Source organism: Seriola dumerili, unplaced genomic scaffold, assembly GCF_002260705.1.
Source record: "Seriola dumerili isolate Sdu_G_001 unplaced genomic scaffold, Sdu_1.0 BDQW01000025.1, whole genome shotgun sequence".
NCBI classification, from domain to species: Eukaryota; Metazoa; Chordata; class Actinopteri; order Carangiformes; family Carangidae; genus Seriola; species Seriola dumerili.
The window spans coordinates 10,832,909-10,850,188 of record NW_019174280.1 but is presented as its reverse complement, the minus strand read 5'-3'; the positions used below and the strand labels follow the sequence as shown (position 1 = coordinate 10,850,188).

General features: G+C 42.0%; 1 protein-coding gene across 2 annotated transcripts in view; it reads right to left on the bottom strand.

Annotated features, from left to right (window-relative positions):
• Nucleotides 1-587: 587 nt before the first annotated feature.
• nbas (neuroblastoma amplified sequence) overlaps nt 588-17,280 on the bottom strand; it is a 151,136-nt gene continuing 134,443 nt past the window's right edge. For both annotated transcript variants that reach the window (XM_022770374.1, XM_022770375.1), the window contains exons 51-53: nt 13,880-14,027; nt 12,680-12,814; nt 588-1,737 (exon numbers count right to left, since the gene is read on the bottom strand). In XM_022770374.1, coding sequence (XP_022626095.1) covers nt 1,462-1,737; nt 12,680-12,814; nt 13,880-14,027 — 559 coding nt within the window. In that variant the 3' untranslated portion in view covers nt 588-1,461. The remainder of the gene's footprint in view (nt 1,738-12,679; nt 12,815-13,879; nt 14,028-17,280) is intronic.

Genomic DNA, 17,280 nt, shown 5'->3' with positions numbered 1-17,280 from the left:
TTTTTTTTTTTTTAACGCTTTGACAAACAAGATAAATGACACACTTGGACCTTTTTTTCCCCAAATCTTTGCCCTGTGATTAATTTCTCAAAAAATGTTTGGAATTATCAGTTTCAAGGACCGGGAAGAAAAGAAAAAAACACTTCTAATACTTTTGGTCGACAGCAGATTTGGAATGCAGGTGAAAGCAGTTGGTTGCTGACCGGTGAAAACACTTTACTAAACTGTTTTGAAATGACTGTGTAACAAAACAAAAAGTACATTTGAGAGGAAGCGAAAACACACATCGGGCAGAGGGCTATAATTATCTTGGAACAACGTGAAAGTGTTGTAATTATAATGCAAATGTTTTGAGTGAACTCAATATGAGATGGGACTCAAATCTTTATAAAAACCCACTCATTAACGAGAAAAGTAAAACTCTGTGAAATGTTCACAGGGTCAACTGTAAAAAAAAATGTTTCACACCACAAAGATTCACTGACATCTAGCATGGACTTAAATGTGACCCACTTGTGTTCCACCAACACTATTATAAAGAAATGAATGCAACACAATAAAAGCGAACACATGACTCATTCTCATGTCATTGGATTTGTCTTTATTTCAGCTCTGAAAGGTGAGAGAGAAAGAAACCTGTACTTTAAAATGTGAAACACACCATGCTGACAGCATCATCATTGCATGCCTGAACACACACAAACACGTTTAGTTCTCATCATCATTAGCTCTACATGATATCGCCGGGGCGTTGGTGCTCTTACAGAGTATTTGTGCATCTACACACACATACACAGGGCGCGGGGCAGCTGCGGGGATAATTTGTTTAGAAGGAATTAATTAGACATTATTAGGGGGAAAACAATGGAGCAGAGGCAGGGTGTTTAACGATGGGATGTCAAAGAGGCAAACCTGTCACGGAACAATAGGCTAATTTCCACCCACTGCTTCCCGGCTACCGCTCAATTACTTTATCACACAATAGGACGTGCACACACACAAATATATACACACAAAAATATATGCAATCACCCAGTGCATTTTCTGATCAGCACTCTGTCTGAACCTTCTTTCTTGACTGAGAGACAGCAGAGGTTTGTGTATTTATGTGTGTGTGTGTGTGTTTCCAATTGAGCAGATGTTTCACTATTAAAGGTATCCGCTCTTATACCTTAAAGGGAGACACTGCAGCTGCTGCTGACGCGTCCTCAGTTGATGAACCGGAAACCCAATTACAGAACAAAATGCAGAGGTACAGCCTGAGATCACTTCAATTCTCCACTCATGCTCGTTTCTTCAGATCTCAATCCAATCTAATTCTACTCCTCTTTCAACACCTTCCCGCTCTCTTTCCCTGAAGCTCCTTTATCACCGTGGTCTGTGGCTGCCATCCAAACTGCCTCCCCGTCGTGATCTTTCCCTCATACCTTCCTCCCCCCTTATCCCTCTCCCCTGCTCCCCTCACAGCCACTTCCTGAGAACAGCCAAGGCAGAGTTGAAGGTGAACTGAGCCTGGTGGGTTCCGCGGTGAGCCAGCAGCAGGGAGCCTGCCTCGGGCCTGTGGCCTGCCGCCAGCAGCTCAGCGGCGGCTTTCTCCACGTTCCAGCCCCGCTCCTGCTGGTGGGACAGCATGTGGGAGCTGAGCAGGGGGTATAGGGCTGAGGAGACGCAGCCCACCAGGAGCCCGGCGTCCAGGAGCAACGAGAGGAGCTCAGCGTCGCAGGAGGAAGCTGTCTCCTGGAGGGGAAAGAGAAGAGGGAGAAAGTGTAAACACACATGAGGCGAGAGAGTCAGGAGAAACTAACTTTTGATCCAAGTTCATCCCTGTGAAGAGCATGTGCCAAGAAAAACAGACAGAACTTTGGCAAATGTGAAGCCAGTCTCTGCCCGGTAACCAGCTATCACTCAGCAGATCGATTCTACTCTAAACACCTACTGGCTGATAAAACAATGGAAGTGGCTGCTAGATCTGGAGATTTACCAGCCACACTGATCTGTAGAAACAACAGTTACTGTAGCTTCTTCCTGCAGTGACAGTATTTTCAGTGTGTGTGTAATTACAGTGTTACACGCTTGAAGAAACCTGATGAGGTCAGACTGTTAGGTCACAGGATGTGTTGACCCTGTGGCCACCACCATTCCCATGGCATGGCTTCACTCACTCACACACTCTTTCACACATTCTCTCACACACACACCCACACACACACACAAAGTTTGTGGGTTTGGTCCTCATGTGGACTACTGGTCCCCAAACACATACACGCATGCACACAAACAAATCTTTTTACAAAATCTTACAAATCTGTTATTTGCAGCTTTGAGAGTCTGAGTTCACAAAATAACAAACAAATGTTCACACGTACATAAACAGACCTTTACATAACATTTTAATCCCATCTTCCGCCTCTTTACATCAATGAACTTCATGCAAATTCAAACAGCTAAATGCCGTTGGGGCTGCGGTGAGTGGTTTACAGACCATGGAGAAGCAAGGCTGAGTGCTGGGGTTGAAAGGTCGTGACTCTGCCTCTCACTGTGACTCAGCCCATCTCTTCTGCACACTCTCACCTGTTTGCTGTCTGTATTATTAAGCTTGCACTTATTCAGCTATACACGCATCATGTGTGTGTGCACACGGACAACAGTGAGTCCCTTTTGGGGTATTTCTGGAGCTGAAGCAGATCAATAATAAATGTGGAGCTCATGTCTTCTCTTCTGTAGTAGAGAAAGGGAACAGAGCCGGATGAATTTCTCTCCCTCACCTCTAAAATCTCTCATCTCTGGGCCGGCCTCGCTCCATTTTTCTCTCGTTGAAGGATAATTCATCCTTAAAAGCATGAAACCCTTTCAAAAGGATCACTCTGTGATGAAGGATATTAGTGAACCTGAATGTCTCACATGAGAGTTGAGAGACATTCAACTGTTGTCATTGACAGTGACAGTGTCCGCTTATGGAATTACTAATCATATTTTGCGGATAAAATAACTTGAACTCGTGGTAATGCAAGCAGATCTGAAAAAGAACGTTGTCACTTTGTCCCAAGATTCATAGTTTCTATAAAACTATTCTGGATTTGGATGTATTCACCATTTAAATACAAGTTCACGGTTGCTTTGGTACAGGAAGAAAGGGAGACAGAGAGTTGACATATAACACTTAAAGAGATATAGTATGTCATGCATGACTAATAATTTAATCTCTCCCTTACACTGAGAGACAGGGACCAGATGAGTCTTGACAAGCCAGGGGAGGGAGAAGAGCCGCAGAGAGAAGACAGACAGAGAAATTTTGAATCTCGAGACAGACGTGGATGAGGAGGTCATCCGGTTATAATGAGAATTAAGGGAAAGACAGACGAGAGAGAGACGGGAGGGCTTAGGAGTGTGGAAAATGTATGACGGAGAAAGATGGAGGGAGCAGGCCGGAGAGGAGAAAGGCAGACATGCACTGAAAGCATCAGATACATACATTTTTAAGTGAACCAACTGTTTCCAAGGGCTGAATGCACACTAGAACCAAGGAGAGGCACTTCAAAACAACTTAACAGCTTCTGCTTCAAACTTTTGATTTTGGAGCCTCAACAGAGGCCCAGAACAAATGTTCTGCATGAGAGTTGCGGAGCTGCAGTGAACATTGACCTATTTCCAGGCTCAATGTCACGAGAAAAGATGATTTCAATTTCGATGTGTAAAGGAACAACTGACATACATTTCTCAAAAGTATGGATATAATATAATCAAATAGTTTATCTCTGTAGAGATTTTTATTGGCTGTCACTCCTACCAGTTGTGATAACAGTGCACTAAAGAAAAGCATTTCCTGAGACATGGGGACACTGACAGTACAACAGTAAAGTCAGACAAAACGAGAGACACAAGCAGTTAGATAATTAGGCACGCTATAAACAAGCCAACAGCCTATTTAAACCCATTTATTTGGAGGTGAGTGAGTGCATCAGTAATGTAATGCAGCTACAGCAAGTACTGCAGTTCAAAGTTGGATGCTGACAAGGGACAGTTTAGGCAATAATTCCACTGTTTGCTTTGAATGTTCTCTACCAAAAACATTTAGCCTAATCTTGTGTTTGTTTAAGACCAGCCCACTCCTGTTTATTCTGACTGGGCGTCAGACTCTTTTCATCAACGTTTCCACATTACCAGATCTCAGCTATAACCTGGTGAATGCAATCTTATTAACACCGATAGAAATGATGGTCAGTCCACAACCATTCCAGCAGCTTTGTGAGGCTGTTCTTATTCACTGTGCTGTTTTGAGATGAACGCCAACATCGGCTCACTAACATGCTCACAGAGAAAATGCTGCCATATTGACGTTCAGCATAATATTTCCCTTATTAAACATGCCGAGTTTAGCATGTTAGCATGCAAACACAAAGTACAGTGTTAGAGTATTAAATCAAAATATTGGATAAATTAAAAGTTTGACCTGAAGATGGCGCTAGGTGGCGAGTAAAGACAAATTTCATGGTAATCCAATCAATAGCTGTTGAGTCATTCACTTAAAAACGAAAATGTCAACCACATTGTTGTCCAACAGGATAAACAGACTGACCGACTGAACTTGCCATCCCCAGAGCCACGACCCAACATCTTAGAATTATTCTTTAATATTTCTACTTTGTTAAATGTCCCTCTATGGTGCCCTTTGAAGCTGTTAGTGTAATTAACCTGCATTGTTTGCCTGTAATGAGAGCTCACACCTACACAACACAAATGGCTCTGCATGGCACATGCATGAAGCCAGTTGGCCCTAAAGCTCTACCAGGTGGCGTCCAAAAGTAAGATGCTGATGCTGTCACTCTGACTGAGATGTGTTGCAATATCAACCATCAGGGAGGGGAAATGCAGGTGCAAGCCCTGTGGATGCTTCAGATATGGCACCTGCAGGGCTGCAGAGGAGACGGGTTTAGAGAGTATCAACACGCATAAATTATCACTTGCAGTGAGATGTGCATGAGATGTGTACAGATTTAGAGGACAAGGATTCAGTCTTCTTGTTGTGTACTGTGTCCAGGAATATGCACATATTGTAAACACACACACAGGAACACACACACGCACACCTCCCAGGCTATTACTGTTTGACAGTGTCAAGAGAGACAGCAGATTTGAGTCTTGAGTCAGTCAGATTGACAGTGGAGCTGTAAATAGATGTCAAGGAGCGGCAGAGAGATGGAGGAATGGAGGGGAATCTTGATATCAGAGTGGAGCAGATAACTTTATGTCCTTTTTACAGGATGAACAGCTCTGTCACATTTCAGGCACTGCTGTTCATCCAGCGTTCACAACTACTTTAAGTGTGCAGTGTATGGTAGAGAGCTGAGTGTAATGAAGTTCAGATGATAACTACCTATACACACATCTCTAATTAGTTGGATCTATTTAGATTCAAATAATTATTAAATAATGATTATTATCCTTCCTTCATATTCTTGGTCTGAGGTTGCTGTGCCGTTCCCCTGCAGCTACTAAGGACAATACTTATTAATTTAATAACTAATTTACACTTCTTAGTATTGCAAAACTCCATGAAAGCATGGAAGTGATGAGGGATAATTCAATATTTGCATTTATCAACTTTCAGTGGAATCAAGATATGATCATGTATCATCGTTCTGCACATTTCTCTTGTCTAATTGAGTGATTTCAAGCATGCTGTAATTAAAGCAATAATTCAGCATTTTGGGGAACACACACATATGCTTTCTTGCAGAGTGTTAGACAAGAAAGTCAATACCATTCTCATATCCGTTCATTAAAAATGCAGCTGCGGGGCGTCGAGTGGCGCAGTGCGTTGAGCAGGCGCCCCATATGTAGAGGCTACAGTCCTCGCTGCAGTCGGCCCCGGTTCGAATCCCGCATCGGACGGCCCTTTACTGCATGTCACTCCCCTCTCTCTACCTCCCCATTTCCTGTCTCTCTCTACTGTGCTATCAATAAAGGCATAAAAAGCCCAGAAAAATAAATAAATAAAAATGCAGCTGCAGCCAGAAGATTAGTTTATATCTTGGCATGCAGATTGGAATCAGCTAGCCGGTCTCTGTCAGAATCAGTTTACCAGCATCTCTAAAGCTCACCAATTAAAATATAACATGTTTGTTTAACTAATCAAATAAAAATAATAAATAAGTAGAAAATTATAAACTGAATTGTAAAAAGCTCAGTCTTCTCGCCTAGCTCTCGACAAAAACAACAAATTAGCGCATTTCGCAAAATATCATTTTTTTTCCATTAATTACATCAAAAGTAGTTATTAAAGTTTTTGTTTTATATACCATATATGAAAAGTTTGTTCTCACGTAACGCATAAAAGTTGCAGAATTTCACTTGAATTTGTTCAGGGTCGGCTATGACTGGCTACCACATTGCTGCAGTGCAACACAGAGGAAAGCCAGCACACATCAACGCAGCTCCGATTCATAAGGCAACTGTGAACTGTGTTTTGATTTTGAGTTTCCTACTGGGAGTAAATGACAGTTGCTGCTTTGACTGGAGTTGAAGGAATTGTAGCGTAGTGTTTGATAGGGTTAAGGTTAGTTTGGATACTGCAGCAGTGTAAATCTCTTGCCACAACATCAGTTTGAATTTGCGTCCGTCATATAAAAGGCAGTTACGACATCATCCTCCAGTTCGCCATTCCATGTGCTGCACCTCTCGCAAACCTGTATATCCATCCATACCGTCTTCCTCCACCTGTGATTTCTCCCTCCTCACCCCTCTTTCTCTTCTCACTCTGACTTTTTGAATTTCCCCCAGTGGTCCATCTGACCTCACCTTTACAAACACTTCAGAACAAATAGCATTTGATTGAGGAGGGAATACATTCATCATGCCTTCCTTTCTCTGTCAAAGGTCCACAGCTGGGAGAACTTGAAAACCTGTCCTGGGGTGTATGTATTTTTATGCACAGGGGTGTTTGTGTGTGTGTTGTGTGTGTGTGTGTGTGTGTGTGTGTGTGTGTGTGTGTGTGTGTGTGTGTGTGTGTGTGTGTGTGTGTGTGTGTGTGTGTGTGTGTGTGTGTGTGTGTCAGGTTAAAAGCCCCTCCAAGTTTTCTCTAAAGGTTCAAACAACACCTTGTCTGACTCTTTAGTGAAGCGAAAACAAGAGGCATCTTCTGGCTCATGTGCGTGCGTGCGTGCGTGCACTCGCCTGCAGCCGTTGTGCACTCAGAGTGAATGAACAAACACTCAGCATGACAAGAGAACTGACACATCAAACTGCAGCCATAAGATGTCCAACTCCCCTCTCGTTCCTGTTATTACCTTCTCATTTCTTGCTGTCTCATCCTGTGAAAGACGGACAAGGTTGTATTTCCTGCATGTTTTCAGTGGCCGGTAAATGTTGCCTGATTGGTCTGGTCAATTTTTCACACCCTTGTTTTCTATTCTCGCTCTGCACGTCTCTCATTTCCTGTATATGTCTTTCTCCACCCTCCCTCTCTCCTTGAGCTAAACCCGGCTGAGAGCTTAATTGGAATTACCGTGCACGTACAATGCCTAATACATAATGCATGGCCAAGCCTTCTTTTATCATTTAAATCATAAAGCTTCTTTGGAATGCCAGACAACACACAACTATCTCCATTCCTCCTTCTCTCATCCTTTTCTCCCCTTCCTCAGGCTCTTTTTTCCCCCCATCTCTCCATCCTAACTGTCCCTAGGCTGGAGTGGTGCAACAAACTGTGTGCGCACACACACAACACCAAGCAGTCCTTGCTTACAGCGCGACATGATTGAAAGTGACAGAAGAAGAGGCCGTGAAGCCAAAAAATAAAAATAAAAGTGGGCTGTGACGCACATGAGCAAACACAAATACACATACCCACAGTGAGCAAATCAGGGATCAACGGACTGAGTTGAAGGCAAACACAGCTAGATTAACAGGTCCAATATGGCACCAAAGCTGTAAACAAGCCCACTTAAACAAGCAATTAGACACATAATCACTCAATCAAACACACACACAACCACAACCACACACTCACACAAACGCAAGCCTGTTGTCTTCACTCCACTGGGCAGATAGACAAGGTGTTTGTGTTTGTTTGAGAGGCCTTGGAGTGGATTTTAACCTAATTACACACACTCACACAAGGACACATGCATGCAAATAAAAACAAGTGATAAATGCAAAAAGTGACAAGTCATACGGAAAAGGTGGGGCAGCTGATTAATTAACCAACGGATTCCATAACCCCCTCCCCTGAACACCAATAATCGAATCACAGCTTAGCAACGTGTGTAACGACACAGTGTCTAGATAAGCCTTTGCTTTTCCTGCATGTTGCAGCAAGGATAGTAAGACATAGAAAGAGGGAAGATGGTGTCGTTTTTTTGCCTTGTGTAAGGAACTGGATAACAAAAGCTGCAATAGATAGCGTTTTCAGGTAACTAGCTTCTAGGCTACATCCGACAATAACCCCAAGTGTTACTCCCAAGGCCAAGAGTTGGCATATCATTGACTCACTACATTAGCATTGCAAGTTACGTTAAAAAAAAAAAAAAAAACACAGTTCATGACTAGCGCACCCATTGTGTAGTGTTTCCTCACTGTATAGAAGCTGGTCATGGATGCTAGCAAGGATAATGTTAGCAGCTCTGTCTTGATCTTTATTGGATTTGGGAAAGTTTACACACCAGTAACTTAAGACAATATGATTGTTAGTCAGTGTTAGTCTTCAGCCTATAAGCCTTTTCTGTTGTAATGCTAAAAGTGAAAATATACGGTTTGGAAATGTAGACAAGTATGCAAGCTAAGCATTCAATTGGGTTTATGTTAGTGAAATAATTTGATTTTTACTTATCATACTTGTACTGTAATACAACAACAACCTAGCTCTACTCTGTTATAAAAAACAATGCCGTTTCTTTATTTCCATGTCTGCTACATGGATCATCAACTGCTGACTTTTTGCCTGAGACATGCAGCTTTAGCCGCAGTCTTTTATCACGTATATATATTTAAGACTTGTTCCCATTCTAAAATGAGTCAGCTGAAATCTTTAAAAAGTCAACCCGAGAGGACGTTTTCAACCAATTCAAAGAGCTAATGTTAGATGTTAGTCAGTGTGTACTGCAGCTGTTTATGCATGGTTGTTTGCGTACACATGCAGCAGGATCTATATATGCTGTACAAATGCACTGACAGCTCATTCATATTGGTAGGACAGGTCTTATCAGCCCCTTATCGCTGTCTCTCATTATTCAGGCTGGTGTTAACCCTTGGCTCCCTGCTCCACTGCTCCCCTCTGCTCCTCCACAGCCCATACATCTTCACTAGGAGGAGCAGAGCAGAAAAGGAAGGAGAGGAAAGGAAGAAATGATGGGAGGGAATGACTTTGGGGAAAGACACTGCTTCGAGTGAAAAGAAATAAAAACCTGCACGCCCGCACTGTATTTCCCTGCATCATTAAGAACAATACAAACTCTTCTATATTACCTGCTCTCACCACTACTTCTTTGTCTACCTTTCAAATTATCAACATTGCCCACACTTTTTTCTTCCTTTCCTCCCTTTAGTTCTCCAACGCCCACAGTGGTCTCCTTCAACAGAGCTGAGCATAACCATTAACCTATCACATCGCAGCAAAGCAAGACGAAGCAAAGTGAATACACATCTCACACTACAGCCAAATAAATTACTTTATTTTTTCATTTACTTTCTACATCAACTGGTATCCAGTAACACTGTTTTAATTAAAAACTAATCAAAATTAATCTTTTTTTTTTTTTTTTTTTTTTCTAAATCATAATCTCAGGGGCATCTCCTTTACAAAGAAAAAAAATGTGTTGAGACTGAGGAAAACAATGTGAACACGCGTCTGTGACATCAGATACACAGCAAAGTGCCGGGAACACACAGACCAGCAGGGCAGTGCTTGAAGATAAGACCTGTCAGTCACTCAGACTGACATGTTATTTTCATGTGCTTAATCAAGAACGTGAGAGTTGATAAATTCATGGTGCATTGTGGCCAAAATGAACTTCAGGCTTGTTAACAAAGACATTAAAAGGCAGGTAAATGAATTGAGTGGCATTTAAACAATTCACATGGTTTTCTATGATAAATTAATCTTTCCTGGTATGTTGGAGTGAAACTAACTGTGACAAAAGAGCGAACCTCAATGAAACGCTTAAAGGATTGAATAATAACAATAGTTAATTAACATTTAAGCTCCCTCAGTACGCTCACTGAATTTCTGATCGACCTAGCTGAACTAAAATCAGTTCTTCTGATCCTCCCTGGATAAGATCTATGGCTCTGCTAATGGCTAGCTGAAGACAAGTGCAGGCTATTTGTAGATCTGATAAAAGGCCTCTGAGTATCATCCTCCTCTATCAGCACAAATTTGGTCACAGTGGGGAAAAACATGTGAACCACAAGATTTAACAGTGCAGCAATTTGATCTATTTAATAGTTAAGGGTTTAACCCCTTTGTGTTTGTGTCTCTGCCACTACAAATGGAAGTAAATCAATTTTTTGTACAGTAACATGATTTATTTTTTATTTTTTATTTTGCTAAATCAACAGTATATTTTGCCAGTAGCGTGGTTTTCCTTGTTATTACACCATGTTACACCATTTTCATTGGAACTACTTTGAAAACTGATCCCAGTGAGACATGTGGATTATCCACCGTAACCAAGACCCAGTTGTCTTTAGAGCCAAATTGTGTTAGAAATTTTAAATAAAAATGTTTCAGTGTTGTGAGCACCACAAACTAAATTCCTTTCACATGGATCATGTTGGGGTGGAGGCAAAAATCTCAGACAGTTGTCTCAGAACCTTGACAGACAGATAAAATCAAAACAATTCTCCTGGAGAGGTACTGGAGAGGTTTCTCAGGAAAAAATGCCTCATGAAGAATGAAGCATTGGATTTTTTTTTTTTTTAGTTTGAGATCCCAAACCAAGTGTGTGCATGCTGTGAGAGCAGCACCGTATCATCATGATACTTACTCACTGTCAGTCTCAGTATAAGACCAAGCACAGGTACATTCAATCAGTCACTGCAGGCTGCTGACCCAGCAATCCCTCACTTCATGTTACCTTACATATAAATGATTATGATGAGTTGAAAGCAGTGAGGTGTGCACATTTTAAAATTGGGGGAAAAGAGAGCACTGGTACTGGATTGGTACTCTGCATTGGCAGATACCCTGAGTTGAGTAACTGGAATTGGGAGAGAAATAGTTGGACCCGCATCCCTACATGTTGTCAAAGCCCCTTTGAAATATTCTTAGGCAATCAGAAAAGCTACTTGAAAACACATTAATAACAAAATGCAGTAGATATAAACACACCTAGGCAAATGCACTCCCACACAGACAAAGAGAAACTCTCACACACTTGTAGAAATGCACACATAGACAAACACACACCCAACAACAGCCACATGCATACAGCTCCACAGCGAGTCCAAGCCGACACGTTATCAGATGTATTAGATGTAAGACGATTTCTCTCCAGCTCTTTTGATGTTATCTGCCGACGAACACTGTTCTGTGTTGCTCTGAACACGTCCCTGCTCATTCAGCTCTTAGGTGGCAGAAGCAAGATTATTTCTCAAAGCAGTGTGACACACTACCTGTCGTACTCCATTCATATAACCCTTCTCTAACTCTCTAACTCGTTCATCTTCTCTGTCTTCCCTTTCTTCAGTCAGGCTGTGCACCCTTCTCCGCCCTCTCTACCTCAGTCTCGGTCACTTCTACATTTTTATACATTTGCTCTGTCTTTATATTTCCCCATCTCATCCCATTTCTCTATCTCCCTCTTTCCCTCTCTCTCATCACCCATTCCTCCTCCATTTGATTTTTCTCTTCCCACATCTAAATCACATATATTTTCTCGTACCATCTTCAACACCCTACCTCCCTCAGTCTCGCTCTCCTTTCTCTGTGGGATAAAAGCAGCGTGTTGCTCAGGTGTACCAATATAGGACCTTTAATGTTTCATTTAATAGGGTCTCTGTCACTGGTATATATAATAGTGAGCCTTTCTCTTATCTGATCCAGGAACAAAAAGAGGGTCTGCTCTGTCTGAGAGGCCTACTTTGTGACAACAGCTTATCTGATCGAGAAAGTGGAGAGCGGCCCACACAGTCTTAAAACGATTACTCTCTTATCTGATTATGGCTTCCCAAAAGAAGAGGACAGTTAGCAAGACGATGAACATTGGGTTATTTGAATGTTAAGAATCTTTTGGAGAACTTCATTATTTTACACCAGTAAAGAGGTTTTTATAATAAATAGACTGGACTTTCCTCCTCCATCAGTCGCCCTCTCTTGTGGCTGCTTTTAGGCCGTTTATCAAGCAAAAATGCCAAACCTTCTCTAGTTCCAGTGTCTCAGGTGTAAGGATTCACTGCTCTTTGCTGTTTTTATGTCACTGAAAAGTGAAAACTTTTGGGTTTTGTATTGTTGGTTGCACACGGAAAGTCAGCTGAAAACATCACCTTGGGCTCTGAAAAGTTGTGATGTGCATTTTTCACTATTTGTTCAAGTTTTATAGACTCAATAAATTATTTGACATATGAACTGCTAGTAATAGTGAAAATAAAATCATGAGTTGCAACCTTAGATTTCCATCCAAAGTAAAGTCTATTTGATCTGTATCTGAATATGTACCATGCAGACCATTACAATAATACTTACTGCTGTCATGCTGTTGATCTGATCCAGAGTCAGCTGTAGCAGCTCCTCATCACCGCTTTCAGCCATCAGTTTGAGCGCAGGCTGCTGGAGTTTCGGCAGGTTCTGGAGCAGCAGGGTGGCTATGTGTTTGATACACTGGGGGGAAGAGGGAGGGAGGGAGGGAGGGAGAGAGGAAGAGTGAGAGAGAGAGAGAGAGAGAGAGAGAGAGAGAGGAGAAGGAGGGGTAGATAGTTGAATGTATAGATGTATGGATGAATGGTGGAAGGAGAGAGATAAAAGCAAAAGTGAGATAAAAATAGGAAATGTAATCACAAGACAGTGAAAAAGAGGAGGGGGGAACAAAAGAGGGGAGCAGGGGACAGAGGGAAGATAGTAGGCGAGGAACAGTGAAGGTTAATTGATGTGCATATACTGTACAGACACACAAGCACATAATACTTTTAAAAATGCCTACACACAAACACATACACACACACTCAGCAGACACAGTCCTGTTGCAGTCCCATCCAGTAATATATGGATATCACAATGCAATCTGACTCCCCCATGCTCTGGCGGTTTCATTCCAGCAGATTCAAATTAAAGCTGTTCAGAAGAGAGTAAAGGGCCTCCTTCTCCACCTCCCACCCCCCTTCCCATACTAATATTAGACAGCCAGGCGGACACTAGCCTATTCACGCTGAATAGCATTAGCGCTAAACTAATATCACAGTCAGCTGGCGCTAGACATACAGAATGGCATTAGGCTTACCACTGCCTTGATTCTCAGCAGGGCATGAATAGCATTAGGGGCCGTCAGATATCAAAGAGCGGCTAGTGCCTATAGTACATTACAAAAAGCACTGAACTGATGCTAACATGTTGCTATGGGTTACATACTTAATAGCTTTAGGCTGCTGTGTTAAGATGCGGGGGCACTGCACTGCGGCTACATTTAACGCACAGGCCTACTTCCATATTTTGATGATGACGCTGATGAACGGATCATGTGTTGAAACCAGTTTACACTTTGGTTTAAAATATGAATTTTCCCTATCCTCACTGTATTGTAGCGGTGGGAGAAGTATTCATATCTTTTATTTAAATACTCTGTTTTAATTCTTTTCACAGATTCATTGTGATCAGATGATAATTAAGAGGACAAATACATTCGTAAACAACGACACACAAGAACGTAATCTGATTGTGTGTTCTGATTACCTGTACAGGGAGCTTGTGTTTTGTGTTATAGAGAGTCCGCACCATGGTGACTACCTGCTGACCCAGGTCTAATCTGGCCTCCGACCCCTGGCAGCGGGTCAGCATGGCTGAGGTCAGCACCACCCAGGGGTTACGCTCTGACTCTGCCCTGGAGGTAGAGAGCAAGACAGGCCTGTGAATATGAATGTGTGTAGACTTCTGATGAAGACATAGACTGGTACTAAAGCACGCATGTGAAGAACAAAGGTACATATCTGAAATATTAACCCTGTGTACTGGAACACACAGTATATAGTAAGTCAAAACAATATCTCAGCATGTAAAATTACAGAAATGTTATATATCCGTCACTCTGCTGTCATAGTATGTCACCAGATGGTAATCCTGTTCGACAATAAGCGGGTTACAGCAGCTGTATGTACACCATATTGCATGAAAATGTAGATTATGAATAATATAAACAGCCACATAAAAGAAACACCATCAACCTCCCTTCAAATCACAGGCTGACATGAAAGCAGACAGAATTATCAAGAGGTTTGCAGACAATCTAATGAATTCTGACGCTGACATGTAAGCGAGGAGGGAAGATGTTTGACCACAAAACTCCTGCAGCAGTTAATATTAAACACTGACATGCTGCATTTTCTCCCTCTCTGTGAGAACACCAGGGAACAGCTGTCAGCAGTGAGAGGTGTCACTGTGTTTACACGCTTCTTCATGAGCTCTTCTAGACCTTTGCTAATGCCTCCTGAGTAACCGATGAACTCCCACCAAGGCCCGCAAATGCCAATGATGCTAAAGAAGTATGACCTTCATGTATCTTTATTAATACATATTGAGCATAGAAAAAAAAAAGAAAGATGGAAATCACAGAGGGATTTGCGATCTGTTAATTAGATCTTGGCTGTTTTATTAGTTTCATCATTAGCATGGCAAGCAGTCAGTAGCATTTCAAAGCCCCTATATATCCTGGCTAACACTAATGTTGATGGTTATGGAGGTTGCACTTGTTAATGCAAAGCTAACCTCTCACTATATCTGTGCCAAGCCTCAGGAAGAGAATCGAATCACATCTTTGAGCCTTGGTGAGGCTCTAAATATTCATATAATATATTGGAGGAAAATTCTTTAACCCTAGTTAGAACAGTATCGTCACTTATCTATCAGGAACAAGCAGTAAAGCGCCACTGCAAAGGAGGGAACATGTGCTTCTAGTGGTTCAAAAATAGGTGTCTACATGCCAGCACTGCTGGAAGTTATGTATGTGATCAACATGACTAGCAGAGCATTAAATATTGAACAGACAGAGAAGGAAAAGGAGATGGGAGGTGAGAGGAAGAACATGTTTTGTTGTCACATGATAAAAGGGAGATGATAACGTGCTGGAAAATCCCTTGTTTATATGACGAGAGGTACAAATTTTCAAGTGGTTGCAGCCTGAAGTCAGATTAGGCTGCTGAAGTGTGTCCTAAACAGGCATGTTAGAAGCAGCAGGCCCTGCGGTAAGATCCTAAGTGTCTATGTGTATCTGCAAAAAACAAGAGTCCTTGTATAAGCGATAGAGAGAGCTTGCAAATGAGAGAGAGAGAGAGAGAGAGAGAGACAGAGAGAGACGGCAGGGCTCCTGTCAGTGGAAAAGGCAGTTCTTCATCCTGCTACCAGGGGTGTCTCATCCGGACAAGCTGCTTCACCTTCAGATTATACGACCACAGGAGTGAACAGAGTCCACTTGCTCTGCTGGCACACGGCTGCTTCCTGTGCTTTTACCAGGGGGACAGAGAGTTACTGCTGAATGCGACTATGAGTGTCTGTGCGTTCGCCAAATCTGTCATGGGGTGCAGTGTGAGTCACAGCCAGCCCCCATTTCGTGCTTTGAATCATGACTCAGTTTATGCAGACAGACTAAAGGATCAGCTTTTGATATGCAACACTCAATATAGCTCCCAAAACAGCCTCTTGTATTCTGACTGGAACAAATCCTCACTCTACAGAGTATACACACACACACACACACACACACACACACACACACACACACACACACACGAACAGTAAACACACTTCCATCCTAACCAGGATTAAGTGCTGAGTCAGACAAGTGGTAAAGGTTAACCATGTAAGATAGAACACCCTCAAGTCTTCACCATCTCAAATGAGGCACTTGAAGGTTAAGTTATTCTGAGTTTTGTGTCCCAAATTACGAGTGCCGGATACAGCAGCCGCTGCATATAAAACGCACAGTTAACACAGATCAGACTTCAATTTCAGGCTTCTATGATTCGAGGAGGCACATTACGGCGTAGTTAGTGTATGTATGCACTTTGCAGCAAATTACCTGGAGTAATTTAAATGAGGACGACTAAAGAGACAAGGAAAAAAGAATCAAAAATCCATAATCAAGGGCTGAGTGTGTACTCAACATTATGTTTGCATTTAAATCTGAAAACACAGTTCATCCAGCTCAGTCTGAAGTTAAAAGAAATGATTATAGCTGACTGACACAGCAGTGGTGGTTTGACTACAGCTGCTACACACACAAAGTCAGTGGAGTGTCAGTGAAATCCGTGGGTGAACTTGAAGCAGCTGTGTTGTCCAAACTAATCCTATCTCTCCCACTGCTTCTCAGCTGAACGTGCACTGTGCCAGAAGAGACAATGACTTTTCACAAGCCCAATGACAACTCTACTTTTCACAACAAATAATATAAATAATCATTTCTTCACACTTTCTCCTAATGCTTTTCGGTCTGTTCATTTACATACAACATTTTTCCCGTATTTTGAAAACTTCAATTTTCCTGCTCTCGGTAATTTTGTTTTCACCTCCACACTAAGCTGCTTTGTTGGATTAGATGATACAATATCAGCCTGAAAATGGTCCAAACAAAGTGGGAAAAATGATTCTGCATGTAATGGCCTCCTTCCACAGCAGAAACTGTTCCAGGGGCCCAGGAACCATTTCAGGAACTCAGGAGTCTTTTTGTCCCATAGTTTTTTGGCCCAAAGAACTATCCTCTTCCCGGGGTAGTACTTTCTGATGGTCCAGGAACTATCGGGGTAGTTTGCTGTGCTGAATGCTGCTAATTGATCACACAAAGTTCCCACAGGCAGCTACCTTGTGTTACTACTTTCATTCACATCTTACATTCACACAGAAAACAGCACTGGGCGACTCTAATATCAAAACCACAAAGGGTGGATATTTCTCAGCGTTGTGTTGGCGGCTTCCTGGCAAGTCAAAAAGTGGAAATAAATAAGGAAAGCAGGTCCAAATGTGCTGAAAGCATTTGCTAATTGTTTAGAGCAGAAATGAATAACCATCAAACCTTGGCACATGTTCTTTGCATCCATTCAAACATCACAATCTCTCTACAGTAAATACAAAGAAAAAGAAAAAAG